This window comes from Phragmites australis, chromosome 16 (assembly GCF_958298935.1).
Source record: "Phragmites australis chromosome 16, lpPhrAust1.1, whole genome shotgun sequence".
NCBI classification, from domain to species: Eukaryota; Viridiplantae; Streptophyta; class Magnoliopsida; order Poales; family Poaceae; genus Phragmites; species Phragmites australis.
In genome coordinates, this window is record NC_084936.1 from 5662826 (window position 1) to 5690202 (window position 27377).

General features: G+C 44.3%; 2 protein-coding genes across 2 annotated transcripts; one reads left to right on the top strand and one right to left on the bottom strand.

Moving 5' to 3' along the window:
• Nucleotides 1-4767: 4767 nt before the first annotated feature.
• LOC133896279 (zinc finger protein CONSTANS-LIKE 4-like) lies at nucleotides 4768-7094 on the bottom strand. Its single transcript, XM_062336853.1, has 3 exons — nucleotides 6424-7094; nucleotides 6053-6239; nucleotides 4768-5322 (listed from the first exon to the last, which is right to left on the bottom strand). Exons 1-3 carry the CDS (start codon nucleotides 6910-6912, stop codon nucleotides 5303-5305), a joined length of 696 nt encoding a protein of 231 aa, XP_062192837.1. The 5' UTR covers nucleotides 6913-7094; the 3' UTR covers nucleotides 4768-5302.
• Nucleotides 7095-23007: 15913 nt separating this feature from the next.
• Nucleotides 23008-26344, top strand: LOC133896207 (putative G-type lectin S-receptor-like serine/threonine-protein kinase At1g61610). Its single transcript, XM_062336763.1, has 5 exons — nucleotides 23008-24361; nucleotides 24537-24638; nucleotides 25303-25540; nucleotides 25648-25798; nucleotides 25892-26344. Exons 1-5 carry the CDS (start codon nucleotides 23008-23010, stop codon nucleotides 26186-26188), a joined length of 2142 nt encoding a protein of 713 aa, XP_062192747.1. The 3' UTR covers nucleotides 26189-26344.
• The last annotated feature ends 1033 nt before the right edge of the window (nucleotides 26345-27377 follow it).

Genomic DNA, 27377 nt, shown 5'->3' on the forward strand with positions numbered 1-27377 from the left:
TTGTCCTATGTGGCAACAACTTAGACTGTCCTATTAGCAACATTTCGCTGACGTGGCATCAGCCTTGATGACTCAGTAGCTGGGGCGGCGAACAATTACTAACTCAATGCGAGGCTGGGTAGCACACGCCACATGGCGGCCATGTGGACATCGAGCTCGGGCGGCTGGAACAAAGCGGAGGGGGCGGATCTGAAGCAGAAGTTCGCCAGAGAACTCGCTGACGGTGGCTACAAGGAGTGAGTGTCAACTTGATCTACATGGGGAGGTTCCTTGTGGCAAAGATAAAGCGGTGGTGGGGTCAACGTCACCGAAGGGAAACCCGAACGATGACTAGGGCTCGCCGGAGATGGGTGCGGTGACGGCAGAACATGGGAACTCACGAGGAGACCCTTTTTCTATGGCTTGGGCTACATGGGTAGAAACTACGGGGCACAGGGAAATTGTTAAGGGGCGGAGCCTGGCTGAAGTGGAGATGTTGTGGGTACAATAGGAAGGCGACGGCCATGAGTGCACAGTAAGGTGCATGTGTGGGCTTGGGGAGAGGAAATAGGAGGTCCAGAGAGCTAGAGGGAGGTATGGAGATGCTCACTAGGCGGTTAGGGGAGCAGGAGGGGGTTGATGCGGTGCCAGCAATGAAGAAGGTGTTGGCGGCGACGGCGATCCTCCTTAGCTCCCGGTGCAATGCAGTCTACAATGCTCCCCATGCTATGAAAATATGCGCAAGTGAGAGAGTGGAACCTGGGGATGCTCAAGGAGCAGTGAGGGAGGGAGGGAGGAAGCTTACCGGCGACGACAGGATTAGGTGGCAGTCAGAGATGGGGAAGAAATGGAGGCGTTCGGGATTTGGGGAAATTGGAGAGGGAAGGGAGTGGAGAGTGAGGCGGCGGTGGTGAAAGTGCATCTAGGCCCCTTAAGTGGATTTTGGCTTATTGATGATAAAACGATTAAGGAACTAATATGTTTATCGAAGCTATGAACAGGTTTTAGTCTCAATTGTGAAGACTCACAATAATTGACACCCCTCGAAAGGAAAAGAGAAGCAATGTGTAGTACTCAATAGGATTTAAATTGTTCTATCTTTGAAATTGAGTCTAGGTTAGCTGTACTATTAAGAAGGTTGCATTTGTTTGCTTTCATGGTGTCTCAATGCTAAATATAACCTTTTAGAACCAATAGTTGAGAGACACATTCACCCACAGACACCGGGAAATATTGGCAGTGTGTACTGAGTTCGGAGACTCCGGTGTTCACCGGATACTCCGGTACTCAGTGTCTAGGCCAGAGTCTCCGAGAAAGACTCCGCCAGAAGAGCCTTGGTTCCGAATATTTTTTAATTATCCGAAGTCTCTGATGTTCACCGGATACTCCGGTAGTTGATGAAATTTTTGGCCGGAGTCTCCGAGGGAGACTCCGCTAGGGGTGGCTCGATTAAGCTTTTAGTTTTTGAAAGAAAAAGACCCGAGTCTTCGGTGTTCACTGGATACTCCGGGAAGAAAATGTTTTTGGCCGGAGTCTCCGAGAGAGACTCCGCCAAGGGTCCCTCGGTTAGCATTTAATTTAATTGACCGGAGACTCCGGTGTTCACCGGATACTCCGGTACCTGGAGAGGCTGAAGAGTGCGGCAAGTCTCCGGACTTTCTCTCCGTGGTGACTAAGTCTGGCTCGGAGACTCCGGTGTTCACCGGAGACTCCGGGCAGATCAACAAAACTGTAACGGCTAGTTCTGACACCGTTCTGACCCCGTTTTGGATTTCAGGCCAATGACTCCGGTGTTCACCGGATACTCCAAGGTATGTATGTCAAAATAATAACAGCTAGTTTTTGAGGGTAAGCTATATATACCCCCACACCCCCTAGCATTTATTGATTGCTGTTGCTGTTGAGCTCCACTTTCACAAAGCTTTCCAAGAGCATTTAAAAGCCCCCCAAACATCTCTAGTGCTTAGTTTTGCGTCAAATTCGAGAGATTGTGTTTGGGAGTGAAGTTGAGTCAATTGAGCATTGAGTTCTTCATCGAGCATATATTGTGATCATTTCTCTTGGAGCCTTGTGCTCCTAGACGGCAAGATGTCGCCCGTAGAGCACCCAATCATTGTGGAGTACCACGGAAAGTTTGTAATCGACATCGACTTGAGTAAGAAAATCTAACTTGATCTTTGTAGTCGTTAGAAGAGGAAAGGGTTGGAAAAGACCCGGCTCTTTGTGAACTCCTCAACGGAGACGTAGGCACTTTTTTGTGAGGTGGCCGAACTCCAGAATAATTTCTTGTCTCATCACTTGTGCAAGATTTACTAGTTGTGTAGTTTTGGAATTTTTCCCATATATTAGTTTTTGTGATAATCTTGCTATTATCTCTTGTTGTTTAAGCATTGTGCTGATAATAGAACTAGTGTTACCTTTTAGTCCTTAGTTGTACTTGCTTAACTTCAGTTGTTCTCGAGATCCTCTATAGACCGGATACTCCGGACAGAACGGAGTATCCGACCTTCACCGGAGTATCCAGCATCAGTTTAATTCGCTGTTTAGTTTTAATTTTCAGAAAAGCCTATTCACCCCCCCCCCCCTCTCTAGACAACTTTAAGTACATTCAGGTGGTTCGGTGAGGCAAGCAGAGGGGCGCGGGGAGCTCAGTAGAGGAAGAGGAGAGGGGCGACACGATTTTTTGGGCGGTGATGCTAGCCGTTGGGTGCGGCGGCGGCTTGAGAAGAAGAACAGGACCCCAGCCACTAAGGTCTCACACGAGAAGAAGAAAAGATAAGATGTCATATGACATGTAGGACCTATTGGCACGTGTGACTCATGTTGGACAAAATCACTGTCCAAACCGCTTAAGAGGAAAAATAAATAGTTTTAATTATTGCGAGAGCCTTGATATCTGGTTTTATGATCTAGGGAGGAAAATTGGACATAGACAATAGTTGAAAGAGCTAAAATAGACTTTTTTCTTGAAAAAAAACCAGAGAACGGGAATGCCCAAAGCAGCTCGGCCCAAACCAGGTTGTACATGTTTTAGGGTCATTTGAGGCCCAGCTGAGCCAAGTTCTAATGTTCTGGTTCTCATCCTCGCCTCGGTGTATCCTTCCATGTGAAGTAAAAAGAAGAAAAAAAATGCATTCTCTCATCCTTGCTACACCTTCTTTGGTACCCACTGTGAATGCATAAATTACATACAAGTTTCATAAGAATTTGGCACAACACTGATCAAATTTGCGCGATTACAGTCGAGAGCCAGAGAAAGGAAATAAAGCTACTCCTACAATAAGGAATGGCCTCTTTTGTGGCATCCTAGGTTGGAGCCGAGCAACTACATCAACACCATGTACAGCTGCCTTGTCCCACTTTCCAGGGAGGAACATAGTGTAGATATATTCATATATATCTTGTGGCATGCCTTTGCTTGTTCTCTTCTGCAGAGATCTTTTCAGATCGGTTGGGTGATGTCTCTTGTGGACCACTTCTCTCACTCTCCCTAGCCAGGACTGCTATGTGCTAGCTACTAAAGGTGTTGCCGTGTTGGCCACAATGATTCCCTTCTCTGCATTCCATTCCATGGCCATGGTCTTCCTAGCTTTCTTCTTCCCCTTCAACAGTTCAAATGCTTGATCCAACAAAGAATATTATGTAAATTCTAATTTTCCTGGAATGAAGGGCCAGAAAAGAATATTATTTTTTTTTCCCTTTCTTTCGTGCCAGTAGCACCAGTCGCTATTTGGTAAAATAGCTCCAAGTGTGTCGATGATACGTAGGACCACACCCCGGTACTCACACCTGGACCTGGCGATTTTTACGACAAAAGAATATACGTTGGATCAAACGAGGGTATAGCATACTATGATGAATCAAGTGTCACCTGTACTAACTAAACTTAAGGGTCTTCTAAAATGATCCAGGGTCGAGGAGGCACTTTAATCCCTTCCCTTCAGCATGTTCATGAGCTCCTAAAGACTCAAACTTATCACAGATCTAATAAGGCTATCTCCAACAGACTCCTCAAACCTGCAAATTCTAGTGCTACAGTACTTTACGGTCTACTGTAGCACTAGAAATCCATCTCCAACGGATCCTCTATCCAGTGATACAGTACTGCTACAGTGTTAGAGATAAGGGATGCTGTAATAGTGATAGGGGATGCTGTAATAGTATTTTGAGGATGAAAATTTAAAGTAGCTGTTGGAGATGATCTAATCTCCAAGCAAACCGCAGATCACCGGCATGTGGCATGCACGATGCCACCGTACGAAATGGCAATGGGAGGTGACTTCAAATTGATAGAACTGTTGAATGAGGCGGACGGATCAAATGCTACAATACCGCTACAGCACCTGTGCCACAGTATTTCCACAATATATTTTGCTACAGTTTGAGTTCGTGATACTATTTATCCTCACACATTTTACTGTTTATTCGTGACTTCTCAGATGATTTCGATCCCGCACCACAAAGCAAGCCAAGCGTGCATACACCTTCCTTTTCCTTTTCGTGTGTGCGTGTTTTGTGGTGAGTGATGCTGATATTGACCTGGGGATCAAAAGATCAGGACGAAGAATTTGATGCTCCTCTAGGAGAAAAAAAAAGTCAGGCTTAGCACACTATTTAAATCGGCATGTTGCTGTCACTGACCTGATGAGCTCAACCTCTGCAAGTTTTCAAATGGGGTTACTTCTCCATTCCTCCTACGAGGCTGGAATTTTTCCATTTAAGAACACTGATTTGACCAAATAAGTATCAATAAAAGACTCACATCCCAATCTTATGCACATAGGCCAATTACGATTCAAGATCCACTTGCCAGATATATTCAACTCTATTAGCCCAATTTACAGACTGCCAGGTAAACAGCAGTGCATTCTGCTTACTCCAGGTCCCTTAAGAAAGAAGGGAGTACTGTATATTCAGCTGCCATTGCAGTCACAAGAGCCATCGCGTCTAACATTATGAACAAACCAGAAACTGATTGTAGGGTACAAATGGAAGCATTCAAACAGTGAAACCATTAAAGATGGTCACTACAAATGCGAGCCTATATCATTTTCTTTAAGTTAGCCAACACGCCTCATCCACAAACAAAAGGAAGGAATTTAAACACAAGAAAGTAGTGGAGGACATATATAATCTCCAGGAAGCCGTCTCATTTACGAATACTACATGTTTCTGCCTGATAGCTCAATTCTGCAAATTGACGACCAAAAAGATGTATGCCTCCGTGCAAGTTTGATCTCGTAGTGATCCACATCTCCCCAATGCTTGGATACACCAAAAGTTGCCTTCTAATGTAGTTAGCATCAGCATCTACACCATCATCTCAAGTTGCCTCAGGTAAAGCTGCGTGACATAACAGGTATCTATCATCAGCATATTTGCTAGTAAACACTAAACAGCAATGATATAATGTTGTCATCAAAAGGTGCTTCAACCTTCAAAAACTACCAATCACAACATGAGTCATCCTAGACAACAAAATATTTTTCAAGGTTTAAATGCTAAATCCTAACACCTTATTTGTGAGAATAAACACTAACACTTGAGTACGATAACTGACATAAATTGCCACTTGGCACCTCACAGGCTCACCTGCCATCACATGTCATTAGACCCAAAACTGATGAAGAAAAGGAGGAAATGTAATGCTTTTAGAATCTAAAAGCTAGTTTGCCATCCATCAGCTAGAGCACTACTGGGATTGCACATCACTCCAAGCATCATATGATGACGCTCAGCAAGGCAAGCAAAGCCATCTCATTATGATGTAGCCATCTCTTTTTACCAGTAGAAACTTCATGACAGTAGGCCCAGAAGTTATTATCAACCTTTCACTCACCTTCCATTTTTTTTATCCCTTCTTCCCTTGTGTTGCTACTTACTTAGTGAACATTGCTATATCAATATTTTTGTAATTCATACTTCACATCATGCTAGTGAAGATGCCTAATTACAGCCATGTTTCCAAGTTGATTTTTTCCTTTTGTTGTTTAATGGATGGTATTTGCGGTTCTTAAATGTTCATTGAGCATATACCAAGAAATTCTTCAGATCAAGGGGCTTGCAAACTCACTCATTTTGACCAATGCCCGCGTTGACCCCGAGCTGAAGAAATCCGAAGGTGATCGCTTCCTGTGCCGGGAGGCGAGGAACCGGCCGCCATTTCTGGAGGAGGTGGCCTCGTCGCTCCGGCCGCCGTGGCCCGGCGACGACGAGTAGTGGCACAAGCTCGACTGGGACGTCGAGCACGGCACGTCTTCCTGTAAGAAACACGGTGACATTTGGATCAGAATGAGTGGTTGCTCACAAAGGACCGAATGGACGCAATCGCGAGGAAAGTGTTCCAATTTGACGAAAAGATCACAGCTTTACAAGATTAGGAGCGGCAGAATGGCGTAGGGAGCAAATCAAGAAACAGGGGAAGTGCGGAGATAAAGGCGGCACCTTTGCGCACTCGGCGTCATTCGCGGCGACTTCCCGGCTGCTGCTCGAGGTGGAGCTCGCGACGGGCGGCGGCGTGGCCTCCGCTTCCTCCGCCCACGGCACGACCTGGTTCTCCCCCTCCCCTTCCTCTTCCTCGTCCTCCTCCTCGTCCTCGCTGTCGTCATCCTCCTCGTCCCCGTGGCCGTCGCCCTCGCCGGTCATCTCCTCGTCGCCCCCCACGCCGGCGCCGCGGCGGACGCAGCGGTCGCAGAGGGAGGCAGTGGGACCCAGGCGCGGCCCCGCGGCGCGCCACGGCGTGGGCCGCGCGCAGCCCCGGCACAGCAGCGCGCGCGCGTGGCGCGCCACGAGGAAGTTGGCGCCGTGCACCTGCGCATCGCAGCCCCAGCAGAGCGTGGCCTCGTCTGCGCTGCAGTACACCCGCGCCGCCGCGCCGCACAGCTCGCACGCGCCGCCGGCGCCCTTCTCCTTCCTCTCCCCTGCCGCAGACATGATCCCCCTTCCTTCCTGCTGCCTCGTTCTTGGACCTCTACTCGCCGTCACAAGATTTCTCTCTCTAGTTTTTTCTCTTTCTTGGGAACGTAGAAGAGAGAGAGAGAGGGAGAGAGATTTCTCTGGCGTGGGCTGTGGGGTGGAGCAGTAGGGTGTGATGTGAGGCTGGAGTTTTGGTTGGGTGCGAGAGGTTTTGAGCCTCCAACCGAGGATCCTCTGCGGATGCGCTTCGATCCCACTACTGGTCGCGGGAGCCTCCACCTGGACATTCATGCCTTTTTTTTTTCCTCTCCCCCCTTCTTCCCGTTTCGGAGCGAAGTCAAGTAACTCCGCTCCATCGTAAATCAATAGATCTGAATTGAATGGCTAAAATTTGATACTACAATATTACTACAGTTTTTGAACAGTGATTTTGTTTAAGTACTCTACACTAAATGAAGCTAGGGATTACTATTTTACTGCGCTCTTTCATGTTACTGTTTCTCTCTTACTTCACTACGAGAGGTTAGAAGATTTGAACGCTTCGGAGACGGGAGGTTTGAATTGCTACAGTTTCGGTATAGGTTATTCGTTGGGTTTGTAACTTTAGTTTTGAAAAATATGAGTAAAATAACATGGAATTTAATTTATGTAAGTTCAAATAGTATTTCCCCTAGCATGTTATGGTTTTGGTTTGCTTTGTTTAGTCAATTTCATGTTAGCAGTGTTTTATTTCTGGCTTTCTCCTTTGTATTTTTCATTTCACTTTGGAAATGTTCAATATGTTATATCTTGCACCGTAGATATGCATTTCTGTAAGCTTGGGGTGCAAGGTTTTTAGTGCAAAGGTTCTAAATATGGAAATTGGTCCTATATGTTGCCCTCACAAAGGTAGGGCTACATCATCATGTATTTCGTGTTTAGTTTGAGGGAAAATGATACATTTGTTGATATAGTACGCATCCAACGCTAACTATAAACTCTTTTGAGTAGCTAGCTGCATACGGAGACATCGGAGGGCCCAATTAGATATGAGGGGCTAATTAGATCGGAAATTAGATTGAACTGTAGTTAACACATGCTAATTAACACTTTTTAGCTAGATGACAGCATCATCGAGGTGTCAGGCCCTGCAGCCATACTGTGGCTTCAGCCATACTGTGGCTTCGCCACTGTCGACATGATCAACTACTTGAAGGAATTTGTAATCAAAACTTACTAAGTCTAATCAACTAGTGTGACATGTTGTTTAGAGAAAATGACATTAGTTGAATGGACTCATCTCCCATCAATAGCCATAATCACAAAACTAAATCACCTAAGAAAAGAACGATATCAATTGTGGTTACTTGGATAGCTAGGATGAGCTAAACTCAAGATTTAGTTCCGAATAAATATCTGAAGTAAACTCGCAAATCTTTACTTTCAACCATAGGAATGTCAAAGATAGAGAATAAGGTTTGTGTTGGATAGGTGCAACCAAGAAGGCGGCGGATGTGATGGTTAGTAGCAGTGGACACCACACAAGGCCAAGATGGTTGTCAAGCATCTATAGTGAGATCATTAATAGTGACATCTCAAGAAATGACAGCAAATAACCTTCAGACAATGTAAAATTTTATACCGCATAGTTTATACTGTAGAATTTCAAACTTTCTATTTACCACGAAGAATAAATGAACGGAGAAAGTTATCGCACATTTACCCAAAGACTTTAGTAAGATATATGAACGGGTGATTTGTTTTCAACGGAGAAATTTAACACGAAGAGACTCATGAAAAATAATTTAAGTCTCGACACAAGGAAAAAAATATTTCCTCCACATGTAAAGCAAAACGTTGTGCCCATACTGATATTTAAAAATGGAAAATTTGTGAGACTACACGCAAGGAATAAATAGACAAAGGGAAAGGAAAAGAAGCGTGTGTGGTGTGGTGTGGAGTGAGGAACAAGCCAGGGAGAGAAGGAAAAACGTGAGGCTGGGGCGGGGCGGGGCGGAGCGGCCGTGACGGAAGCAAAAGGCAGCGGCCAGCGACGGCCACAAGCCGAGCGGGCCCACAAGCTGAGGTGGGTCGGCCCACGTGAAGCGTCCGGATCCATCCTGCCACCTCGTTGCCCTCACCTCACCTCACCTCGCCTGCCCGGCTGCCCTTCCTCCCTTCCTCAAGTCAGATATTTTTCCTCTCTCTACCAATCTCTCTCCTCCCTCTCTCTCTCTCTCTCTTCGATTCCCAACACCAACCCACCACCTCCACGTGCCATTACCTCCCTTTCGCTTTCTCTCTCTACACGCAACAGTACAGCAGTACGGCCGGCTTGCCTACAGCGATGCTACGCGTACCAACGATACTACCATTCAAATCTTGGCTAAATAGTATATATTTCCTATGCCACGATGGCCAGTTTTGCCGTTTCTCGTAAGCATAAATGGCCGGTCCCGTTGCTTGGCGTGCTCGTGTATTTGTCTTTTGGAACATAAGGATTTTACACAAATAAATCAATTCTTGTAAGAATAAAAAAAATCACATCAATAACATGATCTTAATATGCCATGTTTATGTAATAAGACTTCTCTTCGTGTTGGTGTCTCATGGTCACTTATGGACAAGGCCAAATGATAGAACAAGCATGAAGAGATTCTCTTTTTTATTTTATTTTTCTATGGAACACACATGCAAGATCTTTACCTTCCCTGAACCCGATGAAAAAAAAGTGGACCACTTCTTAAAAATAATTTTTCTCTATTATAATTCATGCATATATGTTAAAAGTAGAAGGCACTCTTATGCTATCAAAATAATAATCTAGTTTCATTAATTCATCGGTCCAATCCAAACCAAGTGGATTAACTTATTGGTTAGTAATGAAATTCAATACCATGTGAGAACCCTCTGTGAGAGATACAATGAGCGATCCAATGATATAGCATAAATTTCCCTATATCATATTTTAGCCAAATGGATGCATATTTTCTATTTAAAAGTGTGCTGCCATAGGATTTTGCCTTGACCTTTTGTATTCCTTCATTAATTGTAAGTTGTTTTGTAGGTATTGTTGGTACAGGTAGCATTTCCAATAATTTTACCAGGTCCTGCGCTTCCACATCAAACAGTATAATGCAATCTTTTTCTGAGATGTAGGAGTATTTGCTCTCCTGATCTGGATTTGCTGAAAGTTGTGCACCGACGAGGAAGCTGGTCTATTTTATGGGGCGTACGTATGACAGGAATAAAAAAAATTGTCATTCTTTTTATGCGATTGTACGTTCACACAATTTTCTAATTCTACACAATTATTAAATGTAGACTTGGCAGCTCTACGCAGACTTGTACCATAGTTGCTGGAAGTTTAAGTGAGTAGTAATATGGATTTTGCAGGGTTTCATTTAACCCAGAAGATTAATTTTAAACACTAATTAGGGGACACAAACTTTAAACGCATTTAGTAGTAATATATGGGTTATGTATGTCATATATTGTTTTATAAAATAACTACATAGTGTAGAATTTATATCATCTTTATTAGTAATTTATTACAAAATAATTGTATTTAGTTAAAGGCTTGAATGATATTAATGACTACTACAAAACTAAATTATTGGTAATGAGACTTCAAGGATAACGGCTAGGCTTGGCAATAGGTCGGGGTAGGTCAGGTCTCGCGGGTTTTGCACCTAGCAGGGGCGAGGTGAGGGTGGGGGCAAAATTTGCCCCGCCGAGGTCGCGGGTCAAAGCCCGATATGGGGTTGGGTCGGGAGCGAGAATTCACCCGCGGCCCTCCATGGGCGGCTGAGTCGGCCAACCCAGTAGTAGTAGCCCATGGGAATGTGCTAACCCTAGCTGATGTGCCTTGTGCAGTCATCACGTCTAAACAATGAGACGTAGACGCCCCACGGCTTCACTCTACACCCTCCGTCGACGTCGCCACTCTCCAATCCAGGCGCTCGCACGGCCGTGAAAGCCACCCTCCTCGACGCGAGGCTGGGAGCTGCGCCACCCGCCTGGTCGGTGCTCGGCCCTCTTGTTGGCTCCGTCTTCGCTCTGCCTCGCTCGCACCCTCCTCCTTTGCCACCGCCTCACCTGAGCGGCTCCGTGCCACCGCCGCTCCGCCTTGCCCGCACCCTCCTCATCTACCGCCACCGCCCTCCCGCAGCATGTGTCGGGGCTGTACACTGTAAGATCTCTAAACCCGGGATCTCCTATGCCTCCATTAACAGTCCCTAGATCAAGTAGTTAATACACACAATATAACAGTTATAATATCACGGTTAAACTTCGTATATAAATACTAATATTCATAGTACAAAATGTTTATAAACCATATAATATATTACAAACCTAGCTGAACAGCCAACAAAATACAGAGGAAAGCAAGGACCTATAGCCACAAGCAGCTAGGGTGCGAACGCGACTTCTACGACTACTCTCTCCTCGCATGCACCTCAAGTGAAGTTGGTATCGACTTTCTCATCTGAATGACAGCAAGAGTACGGAAGGTACTTAGCAAGCACTATACCACTTTAAAGTGTTGATAGATGCACAAAAGGGTAATTCAAGGATAAGACTTTACAGTTTTAGTTAGCGCAAAGCAGTTTTATAACGGTATTCCATTGTATCATCTACTATTAACCTTAAAATAGTTTGAATAGTTTAAAAACAAGGTAACAAGCAATATATGAGGTTTTTCGGTCCTGGGAGGGGGTACACCTCACTTCGCAGTCCCTATCATCATATCTGGTGTATCTCTAGTACCACACAGCTCGTAGCAGATTAAACTAGTAATCTCATCGCACGGACATCTAGTCCACACACTTACTCATCAAGACACACGCACCCTGAGTCTAGTCATCAAGGTTACTGCTTTTGCATGTCCATGACCGCGGACACAACTATTCAAATAGATTTATACTATGCAAAGGTTGTACACTGTACCCATGTGATATGCTCAGCCTCCAACCGTTTAAAGCGGAGGAGCGAATCATACCGAGACACTCCAATCACCTTTCCTACCGGGCTTTTCTACGAGATTTACTCCTATGTATCAGAGACCATGTATTGAATGCCAGCCCCCTTTTAAAGCCTTTAGCTGGTTCTCGAAATATTCAAACAGAGTGACAGATGGTCACTTGACTGCTCGCTGCTCTTAGCCTCCTAGTATGTGCCCAACTCAGTCCGATGAAGGAGAAGTCAAGTCCTACCTATTCAGGACGCATGGTTGCACTAGGGTGGCTAAGAATCACAGCGTAATGACTCGATCCTTAAACGGTCGGGGCAAGTATCTTCTAGCAATGAATACCACAGAAGTAACTCAAGCCCCCAAGAGTATCCTCACCCAGAGTACAACTTCACCTGCCCCCACCAAACAGTTTTCACCTATTATTACATATATTCTACCATATCCCACATGATATCAAGGATTCCACAACCATCATAGAATTCACAACCATCAAGGATTCATGGTATATGAGTTAACATTGTCCTTTTTGAAGAGATGCATTTTAAAGCGACATCTCAGGAGACGTATTCAATCCTAAGTATGCTAGTTGTCAAGGCGTTATCCATCATTAATATACATAACAACAAGTAATCCTATGGCGATATATTTTTCCAAGTCATGGTATATATTTGATAAGATTAACTATTATAAGTAGTTTGTAAAAGTGCAATACATAGCACATATGATAATAAGTCTAGTTTTAGTTGCTCATGTAGATTATTTGAAATCATATGTTCAATATGATCATGGATATAGAACTTATCTTCTCTAAAGTTTTACTCTAGGCCTTCACCAAAATCAGGATCCTCCTCGCTCCTGATACTTACTACGTAGCACTCGTAAAACTCTAGTGGTTCTGCAATTGCGACTACGATCAATAACAGGCTATATTAAAGAAGAATCAAATAACATCAAATGAAAAGCCAAATGAGTCCTAATAGATATCACACTGTGATGGATAGATAGATCTCAAATTTAGATGAACTTCGGCAAAAGAATCATAGAAATTGGAGCCAGAATGGAGAAGTTATGACTGCCGAAAGATTTAATCTAAACTAAAACGAGAAAAATACGAAATGACATTATTCATGAGTGGGACCCATTAAATAGTAGCTTAGGCCCACATGAATTGTAACTCAGTGGGACCAACATGGACAATACTCGGTTGGGCTGAATTGGGCCAAATTGGGCTCGGATTGGGCCGATTGGTTAGCGAGCTATGGAGCTGGGCAAGCCCACTGGGTCGCAGCCTTTGGGTGGCTGGGTCAGCTTGGCAGGCCGGTCGCTACCGGGTTAAACCACGACCTTCTCAGCTGGGTTGCACAGCGCGCGAGCCACGGCTCGGCCACGCGCGCACATATGGGTGCGCGGACGCGGAGTGAGGCGACGATGGGGAAAAAATGGTCGATCGTGAGCAATTGTGATGGAGCCGCACTGGTAAGATTGTCGGAGACACGCTCCCGCTGGAGTTCCACGAAATGAAGCTAATGCCAACGACCTAGGTGCTACATGGAACTCGGCTAGGGGCTTATCGACGGTAGTCGACAGCCGAAGCGGCACCAGACGGCCACCGAAACAGACAGTGGCGGTGCAAGAAGTTGGGCAGCACCTCCCCTGCACCAGCGTGGTCAACCTGCAAGGAAAAAGGAACCTATAGCTCCCACCGAACTACACGACGCGATGGCTGGACCACACACAAAGGCATAAGGCACACCAGCGACGAGTAATAGCACAATGGCGGAACAAAACATAGCTACACGCGGCTAGGCGCGAGAAGGAAGCACGGGGATGGGTACATGCTAACTAGGAGTGTTCGTGAGGGGGCAGGGATGCTCACCGAGAGCAAGAACGACAATAGGAAGGGCGGCGGCTATGATGCGTCGAAGAGGTGGTGGCGGTGCTGCTCGGTCTCTAGCTCGGACGGCCTCCCGGTGGACTTCTGGTCAATGGAGAGCGGCACAGGGATAGCGGCGACCTCCTAGGGCTGCTCGGCATCACATAGGGGCGGATCAGTGACGACGGAGCTGGGGCGGAGAGAAATGGCGCAGCTACGGTGAAATGGGGAAAAAAGAGGAAAGTGAGAAGCTAGGGTTGCACTATTTATAGAGGGAGAGGGGTGAGCAGCAAAGCGGTGGGTGCGTTGCGCTGTCCATGAGGAACAGGATGGCCGCAGTGGCGATTTTTTCAGGCGGCATGAAGGCTCTGCGCCATCCAGCACGTGCGGGTCATGAAAGTTGTGGACGTCAGGTGCTCGGGCAGCAGAAGAGACAGCTGAGAGAGGGGAGAGTGAGCGAGAGCGCGGGAAAGTGGCCGAGCATTCCATGCGGGAGAGTGGCGATATTTCTAGGGGAAAAGCGGCCATCGCGGTGGTGGACGGTGTAGCGTGGTGATTTCCTGGAGGAGGAAGGAGAGGGTGTGGGCGAGCGACCGCGAGATAGGCAATGCATGGACGGCCGAGCTTACGCGGGCCGGGCGCGAGCGAGTGGCAGGCTGGCCATCACGCGTGAGGGATGTTGGGCTGACAGCATGCTTGCGGTCCAGGAGCGGGATAGGGGGAAGAAGCCAGGACGGCTAAGGTTAACTAGTTGGCTGGGCCAAAGGAGAGAGGGAGAGAGATTGGGCTCAGGAAGAAGAAAAAAAACAAAGAAAAGGAAAAAAAGGGGGTTGGGTTTAAATTCAAATGAAGGTATTTGAATGTAGTTTTAACTTTGGACTTGGCATAACTTCAATTGGGGTTATTTGAATTTATGAAATAGGAGTAAAGCTCTAAGATTTGGAAGGCAATTCAAATAAAAAAGATTTAAATTTAAATTGGATTTAAGCTTAATAGAATCTAAGAATAGATTTGAAATTGAGAGACATTCAATTTCAAATCTCCACACAAAGAACCATAAAAACTATAAACCAATGCATATGAATCTATTTAATGCAGGGATTATTTTGGAGATAACTATAATGCATTTTTAATTCTAGTGCATCTTGGAGTACCTAGTCAACTTAATACATTTGAATTTGTATTTTTCCTTGATTTTAGTTGGCTTAATTAATCATAATTTTTTTTTAATTTAGAGTGAATTTGTAATTAATTAGTATGCTAAAATTCAAGATGTTACAAACATACCACACTTAAACAAAATCTCGACCTCGAAGGTACTCATGTAGATTATTTGAAATCATAGGTTCAATATGATCAAGGAGATTGCACTTTCCTTCTCTAAAGTTTTACTCCAAGCCTTGGTCAAAATCATGATCCTCCTCGCTCCTGATACTTCCTGCGCAGCACTCGCAAAACTCTATCGGTTCTGCAATTGTGACTATAATCAATAATGGGCTATACTAGAGAAGAATAAAATAGAATCAAATGGAAAGCCAAATGAGCCCTATGGATATCACACTATGATAAATAGGTAGATATCGAATTTAGATGAATTTTGGTGAAAGAATCACCCAAATCAGATTCAGAACGGAGAAGTTATGACTCCTAGAAGATTTAATCTAAATTAAAAAGAGAAAAAAATACGAAATGACACTATACATGAATGGAGCCCATAGGTGGGACCCATTGAATAGTAGCCTGGGCCTATATGAACAGTAACTTGGTGAGACCTATATGGATAATACTCGCTTGGGCTGAATTGGGCTCGGATTGGGCCGACTAGTTAGAGGGTTATGGAGTTAGGCAGGCCCACTGAGCCACGACCATTGGGTGGCTGGGCCGGCCTACCAGTCGGCCACTACCGAGCCAAGCCACGGCCTTCTCAGCCTGCCTATGCAGCATGTAAGCGATGGCCCACCACGCACGCGAGTGCATAGGCGCAGAGCAAGGCGGCGATGGGGAAAACATTCGACGATGAACAATTGCGGCAGAGCCGCACTGGTAAGCTCACTGGAGACACGCTCCTACTGGAGTTCCACGACGGGAAGCAAACATCAACGACATATGCGCTACGAGGAACTCGGTTACGGGCTTATCGACGGCGGTCAATGGCTGGAGCAGCACCAGACGGCAGCTGGAACAGACAGCGGTTGCGCAAGAAAATTGGGCAGCGCCTCCCCTTCACCAGTGTGGTTAACCTGCATGGAAAAGGAGGCCTAGAGCTCCCGCCAGACTACACGACGCGATGGCCGGACCACACATAAAGGCATAAAGCACACTGGCGGCAAGTAACATCACAGCGGCGGAACAAAACATAGCTGCACGCGGCTACGTGTGAGAAGGAAGCACGGGGACAGCTACATTCTAATTAGGAGGGTTCGTGAGGGGGCTGGGATGCTCACCGAGAGCAAGAACGACAACGGGCATGGAGGAGACTGGCGATGCGTCGAAGAGGCGACGGTGGTGCTACTCGGTCTCTGGCTCGGACAGCCTCTTGGTGGGCTTGTGGTCGATAGAGAGTGGCACAGGGACGGTGACGACCTCCAAGGGCTCCTCGGCAGCACATGGGGGTGGATCGGTCACGGCGGAGCTACGACGCAGAGAAATGGCGCGATGGAAGTGAATTGGGGAAAAAGAGGAAATAGAGAAGCTGGGGTTGCCCTATTTATAAAGGGAGAGTGGTGAGCACCAAGGCGATAAGCGCGTCGCGCTGTCCATGAGGAATAGGACAACGATAGCGGCAATTTTTGAGGCGGCATGGAGGCTCTGCGCTGACCAGCACATGCAGGTCGTGAAAGTTGTGGGCGTTAGGTGCTCGGGCTACGAGAGAGAGAGAGCTGAGAGAGGGGAGAGTGAGCGAGAGCGTGAGAAAGTGACCGGGCATTCCATGCGGGAGAGCGGCAATATTTCTAGGGGGGAAAGCAGCCGTCGTGGTGGCGAACAACGTAGCGCGATGATGTGCTGGAGGAGGAAGGAGAGGGCGCCTGACGGCTGAGCTTGCGCAGGCTGGCCAGCACGCGAAGGAGCCTGGGCTAGCGGTGTGCTTGCGACCCAGTCGTCGTAAAGGGGGAAGAAGCCGGGCTAACTGAGGTTAACCGGTTGGCTAGGCCGGTGAAAGGAGAGAGGGAGAGAGATTTGGGCCCGGAAAGAAGAAAAGAAAAAAACAAAGAAAATGAAAAAGGGGTTTGGGTTTAAATTCAAATTGAGGTATTTGAATTTAGTTTTAACTTTGAAAGGCATAAATTCAATTGGGGTTATTTGAACTTATGAAATGGGAGTAAAGCTCTAAGATTTGGGATGTGATTCAAACAAAAAAGATTTGAATTCAAATTGAATTTGAACTGAATAGAATCTAAGAACAGATTTTAAATTGAGAGACATTCAATTTCAAATCTCCACACAAAGAACCATAAAAATCATAAACCAATGCATATGAATCAATTAATACAGGAATTATTTTGGAGATAACTCTAGTGCATTTTGAAAATAATTCTAGTACATCTTGGAATACCTAGTCAACTTAATACATTTGAATATGTATTTTTTTCTTGATCTTATTTGGCTTAATTAATCATATTTGTTTAATTTAGAGTAAAATTTATAATTAATTAGTATGCTAAAACTTAGGATGTTATAAGATGTTACAATTAATTAGTATTTTGCACCCGGTGTCTATTTCAGAATCGAGTCGGGTTTGAGATCTCAGCACAATGTTGAGTTGGAGTAGCCACAAGCCGGCCAAAAAAAGCCGATTCATGGGTAAACTATCTTTATGATCGTTTGCTTTTGATACATATTCCATTCCAATACTTCTCAAGCATGGACCATTCGACCAAGATCAGATAGTTAGAATTTTAGATGGGAGCGAGGCGCATAGTACACTTTGAAGAATATATCTCCATTCCTTACACCACCAAGTCTATTGTGTCGATTTTCGAGTGGAGAACTTAGGCTCCTGAAAACAACACACATATCATTTGAACTGGAAAGCTGGAATACTCGAATCCTTTTGGGCTCCTGGCTTTGCCAAGATATAAAGGAGTAACTTTTGTTCCAATAGCTCTTCTACAAGTAATGGTAAACAGATAACATGTACTTCATCGAAAGGAGAGAGAGGGATGAGAAAAGAAAAGGCGCAAGACAACATCAAGCATCCTTGTAGGAAATAAGCGGACATAAATTGCAGCATATAATGATTCGCAAAAGGGAAAAGGGAAAAGGGAAAAAGGATTACCCTGAAACCATTATATATTGGACCCAAAAACAATATAATGGGCTTGATTTCGAACATGCAATATAGGATGATGTGTTAGAAAATACTGCAGCAGCATCAGTTCTAGGGTCAAAAAGCTAGCAGAGATATTGACAGATGCTATGTTGTAATTAAAATTGACACTGATTCAACCTCCTTTAGTTTGGCACGATTAATTTCTGTCTGTGAGGTACCTTCTGCTTCTTAACTCAATCTCGGCTTTTGCTTCTTTTTTTTAAGTACAAAGTCGAATGAACGTGCACTCACGCACCCACACTACACACCTGTTTTTGCTTATTTATGAGCTACCCATTAAGAATTGAGTTATAAAATAACCCATTGTTTAGTGCAGGACCTTCCGTGACGAAGAGAGCAAGGATTTCCGAGTCGGATCTCCTTGTTTGACATCATTCATTTTGGTTTTTATTTTTTTAAGAAGTTAAAGCAAACACCATGCCGAATACTATTGTAGGTAGAAGTGGTCCTAGGTCATTCCAAACATTGGCACGCCTTCGAAAGTATTTTTTCCCTTGGCAAAAAGCCTTTGGCGGTACTTGAACACTTATTAAAAAAATTTACGTAAAATAAAGCATATTTCTTGATTAATTAATGTAGTAATACGGAAGGTCATGTGGAAAGAAAACCAATTTATAGCTTTCAAATGATCCATATCACCATCATCAAATAATTGCTTCTGAGAAATGCACTCTTTTCATGAAAATCTTGTCCTCTCCAAAAAAAAGAAGGGAAAATATTTTTACTGTATGGAGTGGAAAATTCCATTAGCCTTTGCTCGTGTATGGACTATTAAAATCGTTTATTTGCATTGAGATTTATCTCAGACTATTTATTTATATTGGAATTTATGTTAAAGGAAAGTGAAAATCATAAAATATAAGAGAAAATCCACCGATCAACCTTGTATCCACACAGAGTTGTCTTTCCCACAACTGTACAGACATTCGCGGCTGCTGGTGGCCACACGTTGGCGCAAGGCGAGGCGACCGCACCGCGCCTCCCGACCGTCGGATCCGCAGCGGGCGGCCGCGGAGACTGGTGGCGTGGGACGGCCTGCACGGCGTGGCGGGGGGAGACGGGTGGCTGTGGTGGGTCTTGTGGGGCCCACGTGATCGACGTGCCAGGCCAACGGCCAGCCGTGGCCGCACGCTCGCCTGGGGAGCCGCGCGCCGCGCGGGATGAGTCACTGGACGTGGGCCCACACCTTGTTTTTCTTTTGTCTCTCTCCGTTCCTGTTCTCACCTGTTCCCCGTCGAGGTAACCGCACCGACCTGCAAGCCTGCAACGGGCCGATCACGGATCGAAAGGAAACTAGACGACGGTGCATTTGTGGTTTTTTTAAATACAAATAAACGCACTAAAACTTTGAAAACCCCCAATTCTTTTATCATAGTTAAAAAGACTTAGGTATGGAAAAAACACAAGTGTGTGTGACTGTGACTATAGAAATAAAAAGTTTGGCAAACCATAGTCTGTCGGAAATAAACATGCTGTTACATACTATCTCTATTCTTTTTTCTAAGCGTATTAAGATTTGAGAAAGTCCTTCACAGTATACTTTGATTATTGATTTTTTTATAATATATTATCAATTACTATAAAACAAAATCTTATTAAATAATATATGAAGTATGAAATTATTGATATATCTTTTGTACATTAAATATGAGCATAATTTGACTAATTATTAATCAAATTTATAAATTTTGATTTTTTAAATTTTTTTTACGTCTTGTATTTTGAAATGGAGGGAGTATATAACTATGGACACGAGAGACTTTACCAGATTTACGAGGATATGATATTGATTCCCGTGAATTCCCCGTTATTTCAAACGTAGTAATATATACGCACCAGAAAAGAAAACTTTGGTCGACGGCAAATTCCTGCACCAGGGAACTAAGGAAGAACATGTGAATTGCATGGCTACAGTAATCACCAGTGCACGACCTTGTCCATGTGCACGTACGCGTACGCACCAGTCTCTGCAGTTTGCACCCGGTTCCGTCGAACCGTGACAGACACACAGATAGACGTGATAGCTACATGAACTGATGAACATCCACACATCTCTATCTATCTATCTGTCCGCGTTGGAGATTTGGATTTGGATTGAGCTGGAGTGAATTGTCCATGTCAAAGTAGGCCATGCCGTCGATTAATAAATTAATTAATCAATCAGCTACAATTAACAAATCTTGCAGTGCTATACTTGTCCATCCCTAGACAACAGCCACAAAGTAAGAGGAAAAAAATGGGGAAAAAATCAAGTGAGTGTAGCATGACAGTGAAAGAGAGAGGAATCAAACATTGGCCACACGTTGAGAGAGAAATACTGAGGGGTTGGTTTCCCGTACGAGCATTTTGGATCGACTAATGACTATAATTTTAATAAAAAATATGTTTAATTACTATTTTAATCTGATTTGATAAATATAAATATATATATGTACCATTACTCGAGAGAGATAGCTAAGAATAGCCATTAGAGTATACTTGAGAAATACTCACAGAGATAGCTCTTAACACATATCTCCTATGTGAGATATAAGAAATTGTATAAATTTTTTAAAATAAAGTCATTTCTACTCTCTCACATTCAGCAACGAAAATGCGTGTTTGGGAGAGAGAAGATCGAGGGCTAAAAAAGAAAAAGAAAGAGAGAAGATGCGGAGAAGAAGAAGCCTGTGGCTGTGGAGCGATGGGGCGGGGTGGGTCCGGAGGCCACGTGAAAGGGCATGGACCGGATTGCTTTCCCACGCTGGGCAGGTGGGCCCGCTCGCCAGAACTGGCCCGAAAAAGATTCACCACAGCAACTTGTTTCCTTCTTCGTTACGAGTTCTCCCACAGCACCAACGCCATGGATCAGTTTGGGCCCAAAGGATGGCAAAGGTGCCCGATAACCTATCTAGCCATGGTAAATACCCTAATAAAGTTGAGTATATTTCTCATTCTCTGCTCACAGGTATATTTGTGAATGAGCAATTTTGATTAACGGACATACATGCAAGGGTATAGGAAAGGCTTATTCGTGCTCATGTCGCTTATTTACCCATATACTTATATGATAGGTGGCTCTAAAGGTAAACCCTTAAGTTCCTAGTTAGCCATAGGCATGATAGATCTTCTCCATACCTATATCCGTTGACGATAGGTATGTTCCTAGTTATTTGTCCATAGCTGTTAACGGTTATATCCGTAGGGTGAGAAAAATCTGACAGACATAAATATGGAAGATTAGAAGAGCTCTACATGTGTCCGCCGCGCCTGCTTGCCATCCCTACTTACCAAGCTCCTCCCATGGCAAACTGCAATATAGAATACCACTGTTTTATCACACCGGCATTTTTTCCCCTGCAAGGAAATGTCACGTTTGTAGCTGATATATAACGGGCCTTGCTAATCATAGAGCCATAGAGGGCCGCCGGCTGTTTGGTTATGGACCACAGCAAGGAAACAAGGAAGCGTTCCTCGGCTCATCTGCAGAGCCCAACATCAAACACGGACCCAGCTACCATGCAACAAGAACTCAGCAAGGTTTGCAGTCGCTCGGGTAGGTCCGGTCCTGACATTTCGGTGACCCGAGACGAGATTAAAAATAAAACTCTATTATTAAATATAAATCGCACAGATTTAATTTTTTTAGTTTCTTTTAAACCAATATACACAATATATATACATATGAGACCTCTGGATTTTAGGGCCCGGAGCGGCCACCCCGCTCGACCCCCAGAGCCGGCCCTGCGCTCCGGCAGCCGCCTCGCGCCGGCTTCTCCAACCGTCTCCGTCACCTTGCTGTGTGCAAGGATGTGGTTTCAGAAATAAACTGGAACTGGGTATCAGAATCGGAAGCTTTGAGGACCATTCTTGGAAGTTCAGTCTCCTTGTATTGATCGAAGTTTAAACGGTGGGGTTTAATCCTCGTCTCCCAGTTTCCAAATTAAAAAGTCAAGTCCTTTCAGTTGAACCATAGGAACTAATTAAATGTTCCATTTTTGTTCTTTCATATATATAACCAAAATGTTCTGCTTTCATATGTCCAAACCTGACATAGTTTTTCCATTTTGTAATTAAATGTAAAAAAATCACAGTCAACTCATTCTGATTGTATATCTGAAAAAACACATCCCATTTGCAATTTGGACCACCCCCATTCTGATCGTATATTCAGAAACTTCAAATTACTTTTAGCTATAAATTTGCAAAGCATGCCCTACTTCTGTGAGCAGGAGGGGCATTTCTCTAGGAGCAAATTGCACAAAACCACAAATGTGACTTAAAACCACAATCTTAAATGCTTGTTTGGTGGTTGGAATATAACGAGTCAATTTTAATATCTCGAATCTACCGTCAGTGTCATGTTTGAACCGCGTGTCACCATTTTTTTAATAGCTCTATCTTTAATTTTTGAAGGATTTTTTTTCTGATTCCGAACCATTCCATCTCGCTACTCTCCACCCAAACGGCTCAAAAACTGGATGAATTGACTCCGTCTTGTCCCATCCCATGAACTAAACACTATCTAGATCTTGAAGCCAGGGAGATATTGATTAGGAGGAATAATTTATTTCTGAACGGAGCTGACCATTTGGAACTTCAGTGATGGAATATATACCGGATACCTAGATTTTACTTCCATGAAGAAAACTTAGAGACATAAAGTAGACTTTCCCGGATTTCACAAATTTTATAACATTATATATCAAATGACCTGCAATCCGAATCATTATTTGCATGGTTACAAATACCTTAGAATCAGGGGAAACAGTAGATCAATAAGAATATTGCAGTGTGATTAGTAGCGTTTCCAGCGAAAACAGTGACATTCGGTGTGGGTGCTAGTTTTGGAACAACTCAACCACTCTTTCGCTCCTTGGAGTCCAGCTATCCAGGCAACCTTACCCTCTGATTCCTTCTATAACCCCACCTCCATGATTCCATAATCATTTCTTCATGGCACGTAGGAGGCCGGAAATGCCAATGCATTCCCTTCCCATCTATCCCATCCTCTTGTTTCTTTCTTGTTCATTCAGTTCGATGCATCTCTGTGCATCCAGGAACCACCTTGTCCCCGGCAAGCCGCTCTCTGCAGGCAGCACTCTTGTGTCCGACGATGGCACCTTCGCCCTGGGCTTCTTCTCCCCATCCAACTCCACCAAAAAACATTACTATGTTGGCATATGGTACAACAACATCCCGCAGCACACCACTGTGTGGATCGCCAACCGTGCGGTGCCAATCACCAATCTTTCATCCGCGGTGCTCGCCTTGAGCAATAGCACAAACCTTGTCCTGTCCGATGGCAATGGCCGCGTCCTTTGGAGGTCAAACAACAGCATCGCCATCAGTTCTTCACCTGCCACCACCTTCTCTGCAGAAGCCACACTAGACAACACCGGGAACTTCATCCTCCGGTCATTGAGCAACAGCACCGTCCTATGGCAGAGCTTCGACCACCCGACTGACACTCTCCTTCCCGGGATGAACCTCAGGATCAGCCACAAGATGCATGCGCTGCAACACCTCATTTCTTGGAGGAGCCTACATGACCCATCCCCTGGCACCTTCTCCTACGGTGCAGACCCCAACAACTTCCTGCAGCGCTTCATCTGGAACGGCACAAGGCCACACCGTCGAAGCCCGGTGTGGAATAGCTACTTCCTTCTCGGGAGCTACATGGACAACCTCCATTCCCCCATTTACATGGCGGTACATCGTGGTGCCGATGACGAGCTGTACATGTCCTTCGGCATGCCAATTGACGCCTTGTCCTTTCTGATCAGAATGGAGATAAACTACTCAGGCAAGGTAAATATACTAAGCTGGGACAGCAACATGTCGGTATGGACAGCCTTGTACACGGAGCCTGAGCATGAGTGCAACAACTATGATTACTGTGGTCCTTACGCTTACTGCGACAACACTGGAACTACCCCAACATGCAAGTGCCTTGATGGTTTTGAGCCTGAGCATGAGTGCAATAACTATGATTACTGTGGTCCTCATGAAGGCAGTGTTGGCGGCAGATTTTCGCAGGGATGTCGCCGGAAGAAGGTGCGGAGATGTAGAGGTGGAGATGGCTTCTTGACCTTGCCGCACATGAAGGTCCCTGACCAGTTCCTCTACGTCCGGAACAGAAGCTTCGATGAGTGCACGGCAGAATGCAGGAGCAACTGCTCCTGCGTGGCATATGCTTATGCCAACATGAGTACCAGGGCTATTGATGAGGATGACACAAGGTGCTTGATATGGACTGGGAAGATGATTGACATGGAGAAGTTCAGCCAAGGAGGGGAGAACCTCTATATTCGCATGAACAAATTAAGTGGTATGATTTCTGGCTTTTTATTTTCTGCTAACCTTACCAGGTAGGTTTTTGAATTGTGAAGAAGGACCTATATTTGTGAAATATTAGACTATGAGGAGAGCATGAGAAATACTCAACATATATAGCCTGCTAAGTGGATGAAATTTGTTGATTTTTCATTAATTAATCATTGCAGGTAACATGAGCAAGACCAACACCCTAGAAATTGTACTGCCAGTTGTTGCAAGTTTGCTGGCATTCATATGCATAGGGCTTATTTGGATCTTCTGGTTTAGAGGTAGATAAGAGATATATTTTCTTCCTTTTTTATTTTTTTTCTCTACTCCAATGCAAACTGGAGGAACTGTATCCACATCCCTGTGATCCTGTCAGGCAAACAAGGAAGTCAAGAGATCTGGAATAGACTGGTGCTAGGAGATATGAGCACTAGCAATGAACTTGCTGGTAGAATTGTAGACTATCCATTTTATAGCTTCAGAGAAATTGCCATCGCGACAAATAATTTCTCTGATTCCACCATACTTGGACAAGGAGGATTTGGCACTGTTTACAAGGTAACTAGGCTTGTGCTGGCAGTTTGAGCGGTTGAAAAGTATTGGAATTTCTAACTCGTCTGATTCAAGAATCTTTCATTTATTCAGGGAACACTGGGAGAAAAGGAAATCGCTGTGAAAAGGCTCTGCAAAGGTTCTGGCCAAGGGGTGGCGGAGTTCAAAAATGAAGTGGTTCTGATTGCCAAGTTGCAGCACAGAAACTTAGTTAAACTTCTAGGTTGCTGCATTCATGCAGATGAAAAACTATTGATTTATGAATACCTTCCTAACAAAAGTTTGGATGCCTTCCTTTTCAGTATGTTCTGCTCACTTCTTGCAAAAGCGCAACTTTTGATCAAAGAGACATAAACAACTGATAAGAACTTCATATGATTCTATCCTTGGCAGATGCTGCAAGAAAATCACTGCTTGACTGGCCCGCAAGATTCGAGATAATCAAAGGTGTAGCCAGAGCCCTTCTTTATCTCCACCAAGATTCAAGATTGACAGTAATTCATAGAGATCTCAAAGCAAGCAACGTACTGTTGGATGCTGAAATGAGACCCAAAATATCTGATTTTGGTACAGCTAGGATTTTTGGTGTCAACGAACAAGAATCAAGTACTAATCGAGTCGTTGGAACTTTGTGAGTGATTTCATACATGGAGCAATTTCGGAGCAAGCAGCATACCATTGTTCTTGAACTAATTAAGTTAAAATTGTATGCTTGCTGTGTGATTTTGGTTCAAACAGTGGTTACATGGCGCCTGAATATGCATTGGAAGGCATCATTTCTGTCAAATCCGATGTCTATAGCTTTGGCGTATTGCTCCTGGAGATTGTGAGTGGCTTGAAGATCAGAGAGACAGGCCCAATCAGAGGTTCACCCAACCTTGTAGTTTATGTAAGTACTTCAAAATTCTCCAAAACTTATTTAACTCATATGAAATGCAACCCTTTATTAGCACACGATTGATGGATGGATCGATCGATTCAGGCATGGAACCTATGGAAGGATGGAAGCATGCAGGATTTAGTTGACTTGTCAGTTGTTGAGAGCTGTTCACCTGATGAAACTCTACGATGTATTCAGATCGGACTCCTGTCGGTACAAGACAACCCAAATGCTCGCCCACTTATGCCATGGGTGGTGTCGAGCTTGGATAACGAAGCCATAGAGCTGCCACAGCCGAGAGAGCCGGTATACTTTGCGAGGAGGAATTACGAAACTGGTGGGGCAGGAGAAAGTTATGTAAGTGACATGAGCCTCACAACACTGGAGGAGGGACGCTAGAAGTCTTCAGTTATTCTCTCCACAAACTTCAGTAGCTTCTAAACCATATACAGTAGAAACTGGTATCGTAAGGTAAGGCATGTCATAATCAACTTCCATCTCCAGTAGGCCGAAACATTCAGGGAGTAGATCACCAATGGTAACAGCAGAATAGAAGAGGGCAGCTCTGCATGTCTTGATGCCATTCACTCACACAGTTTCTGTATCTGAATGTTATCTTTGCCTGGTTGCTCTGATCCTTCTTCCTATTTGTACCCTTTCTTCTCTTCCTCTCTGTACTGCCTGAGTGAGCTCTGTCAGGATAGTTCATGAACTTGTACGTTTCAGTAATGGAATGGGATTATTTATGTGCACGGAACAGAAATAATATTGCAGGTGCGAACGGTGCTCAAGGTTTGTGTGCACCAGAAGATGAGTGCACGCATGGGACTCCATGCATGGATGGTTTTGCCCATGCATGCATGCGGTGCATGCACTGATAGGTTACCAGATACCAGCTTGTATTTAGGTTTCCTAAGTTCTGTAACAAACTTAGCGGTCAGCATCTAGTTGGTTCGCATTTCGAACTAAAAATAGCGGCATTTCGTTATGGTTGTTGCATCAAAACCTAGACATTGTCATTTGTCTTATTGAAGCTATATGCATTCTGGCATCAACTTGTGCATTTTCATTTCGAACGGCCTTTTCTTTTTTTTAGAGGTGCAATAGGCATGGCTGATCGAGCTCAAACCCGAGCATTTCCGATCTTTTTTATTTTTATTTTTTAAAATCCAAAAATTACAAATATATATGTTCTTTTTGAAATTTTGCAACTCTATACTCCTGTCGTCCGTTGAAAAGACGACATGTACAAAAAATTTCAGACAATAAAAATACAATGTTCTAATGCTCTCAAAATTCAAAACACTATCAAAAGTCATAAAAAATTATAAAAACAAATTGTGGTGTACATGATACTATCATCTAGCTCTAAAATAATCAAACAAAAATATGACTTGTAAAATGATAAACAAAAAAAAGACAAATTTAAGAGATGCTGAAATTTGTCCTTTTAGTTTCTTATTGTACAAGTAATTGTTTGTGTTAAAATTTTTTGGGGGCACTTATTATAGCATCCTCTACACCTCAATTGTTTTTCAAAAAATTTCATGACTATTTAGATATTGTTATGTATTATGAGAGCATTGGA

Bases quoted from the DNA above. Each gene is read 5' to 3' on its own strand.
- LOC133896279 (XM_062336853.1), bottom strand. From the start codon at position 6,912: ATGTCTGCGGCAGGGGAGAGGAAGGAGAAGGGCGCCGGCGGCGCGTGC. The intron at 6,240-6,423 runs GTGCCGCCTTTA...TGTTTCTTACAG, and splicing joins ATGACGCCGAGTGCGCAAAG to GAAGACGTGCCGTGCTCGAC. The intron at 5,323-6,052 runs GTGAGTTTGCAA...TATGTCACGCAG, and splicing joins GCGGGCATTGGTCAAAATGA to CTTTACCTGAGGCAACTTGA.
- LOC133896207 (XM_062336763.1), top strand. From the start codon at position 23,008: ATGCCAATGCATTCCCTTCCCATCTATCCCATCCTCTTGTTTCTTTCT. The intron at 24,639-25,302 runs GTAGATAAGAGA...TATCCTTGGCAG, and splicing joins TTGGATCTTCTGGTTTAGAG to ATGCTGCAAGAAAATCACTG. The intron at 25,799-25,891 runs GTAAGTACTTCA...CGATCGATTCAG, and splicing joins CACCCAACCTTGTAGTTTAT to GCATGGAACCTATGGAAGGA.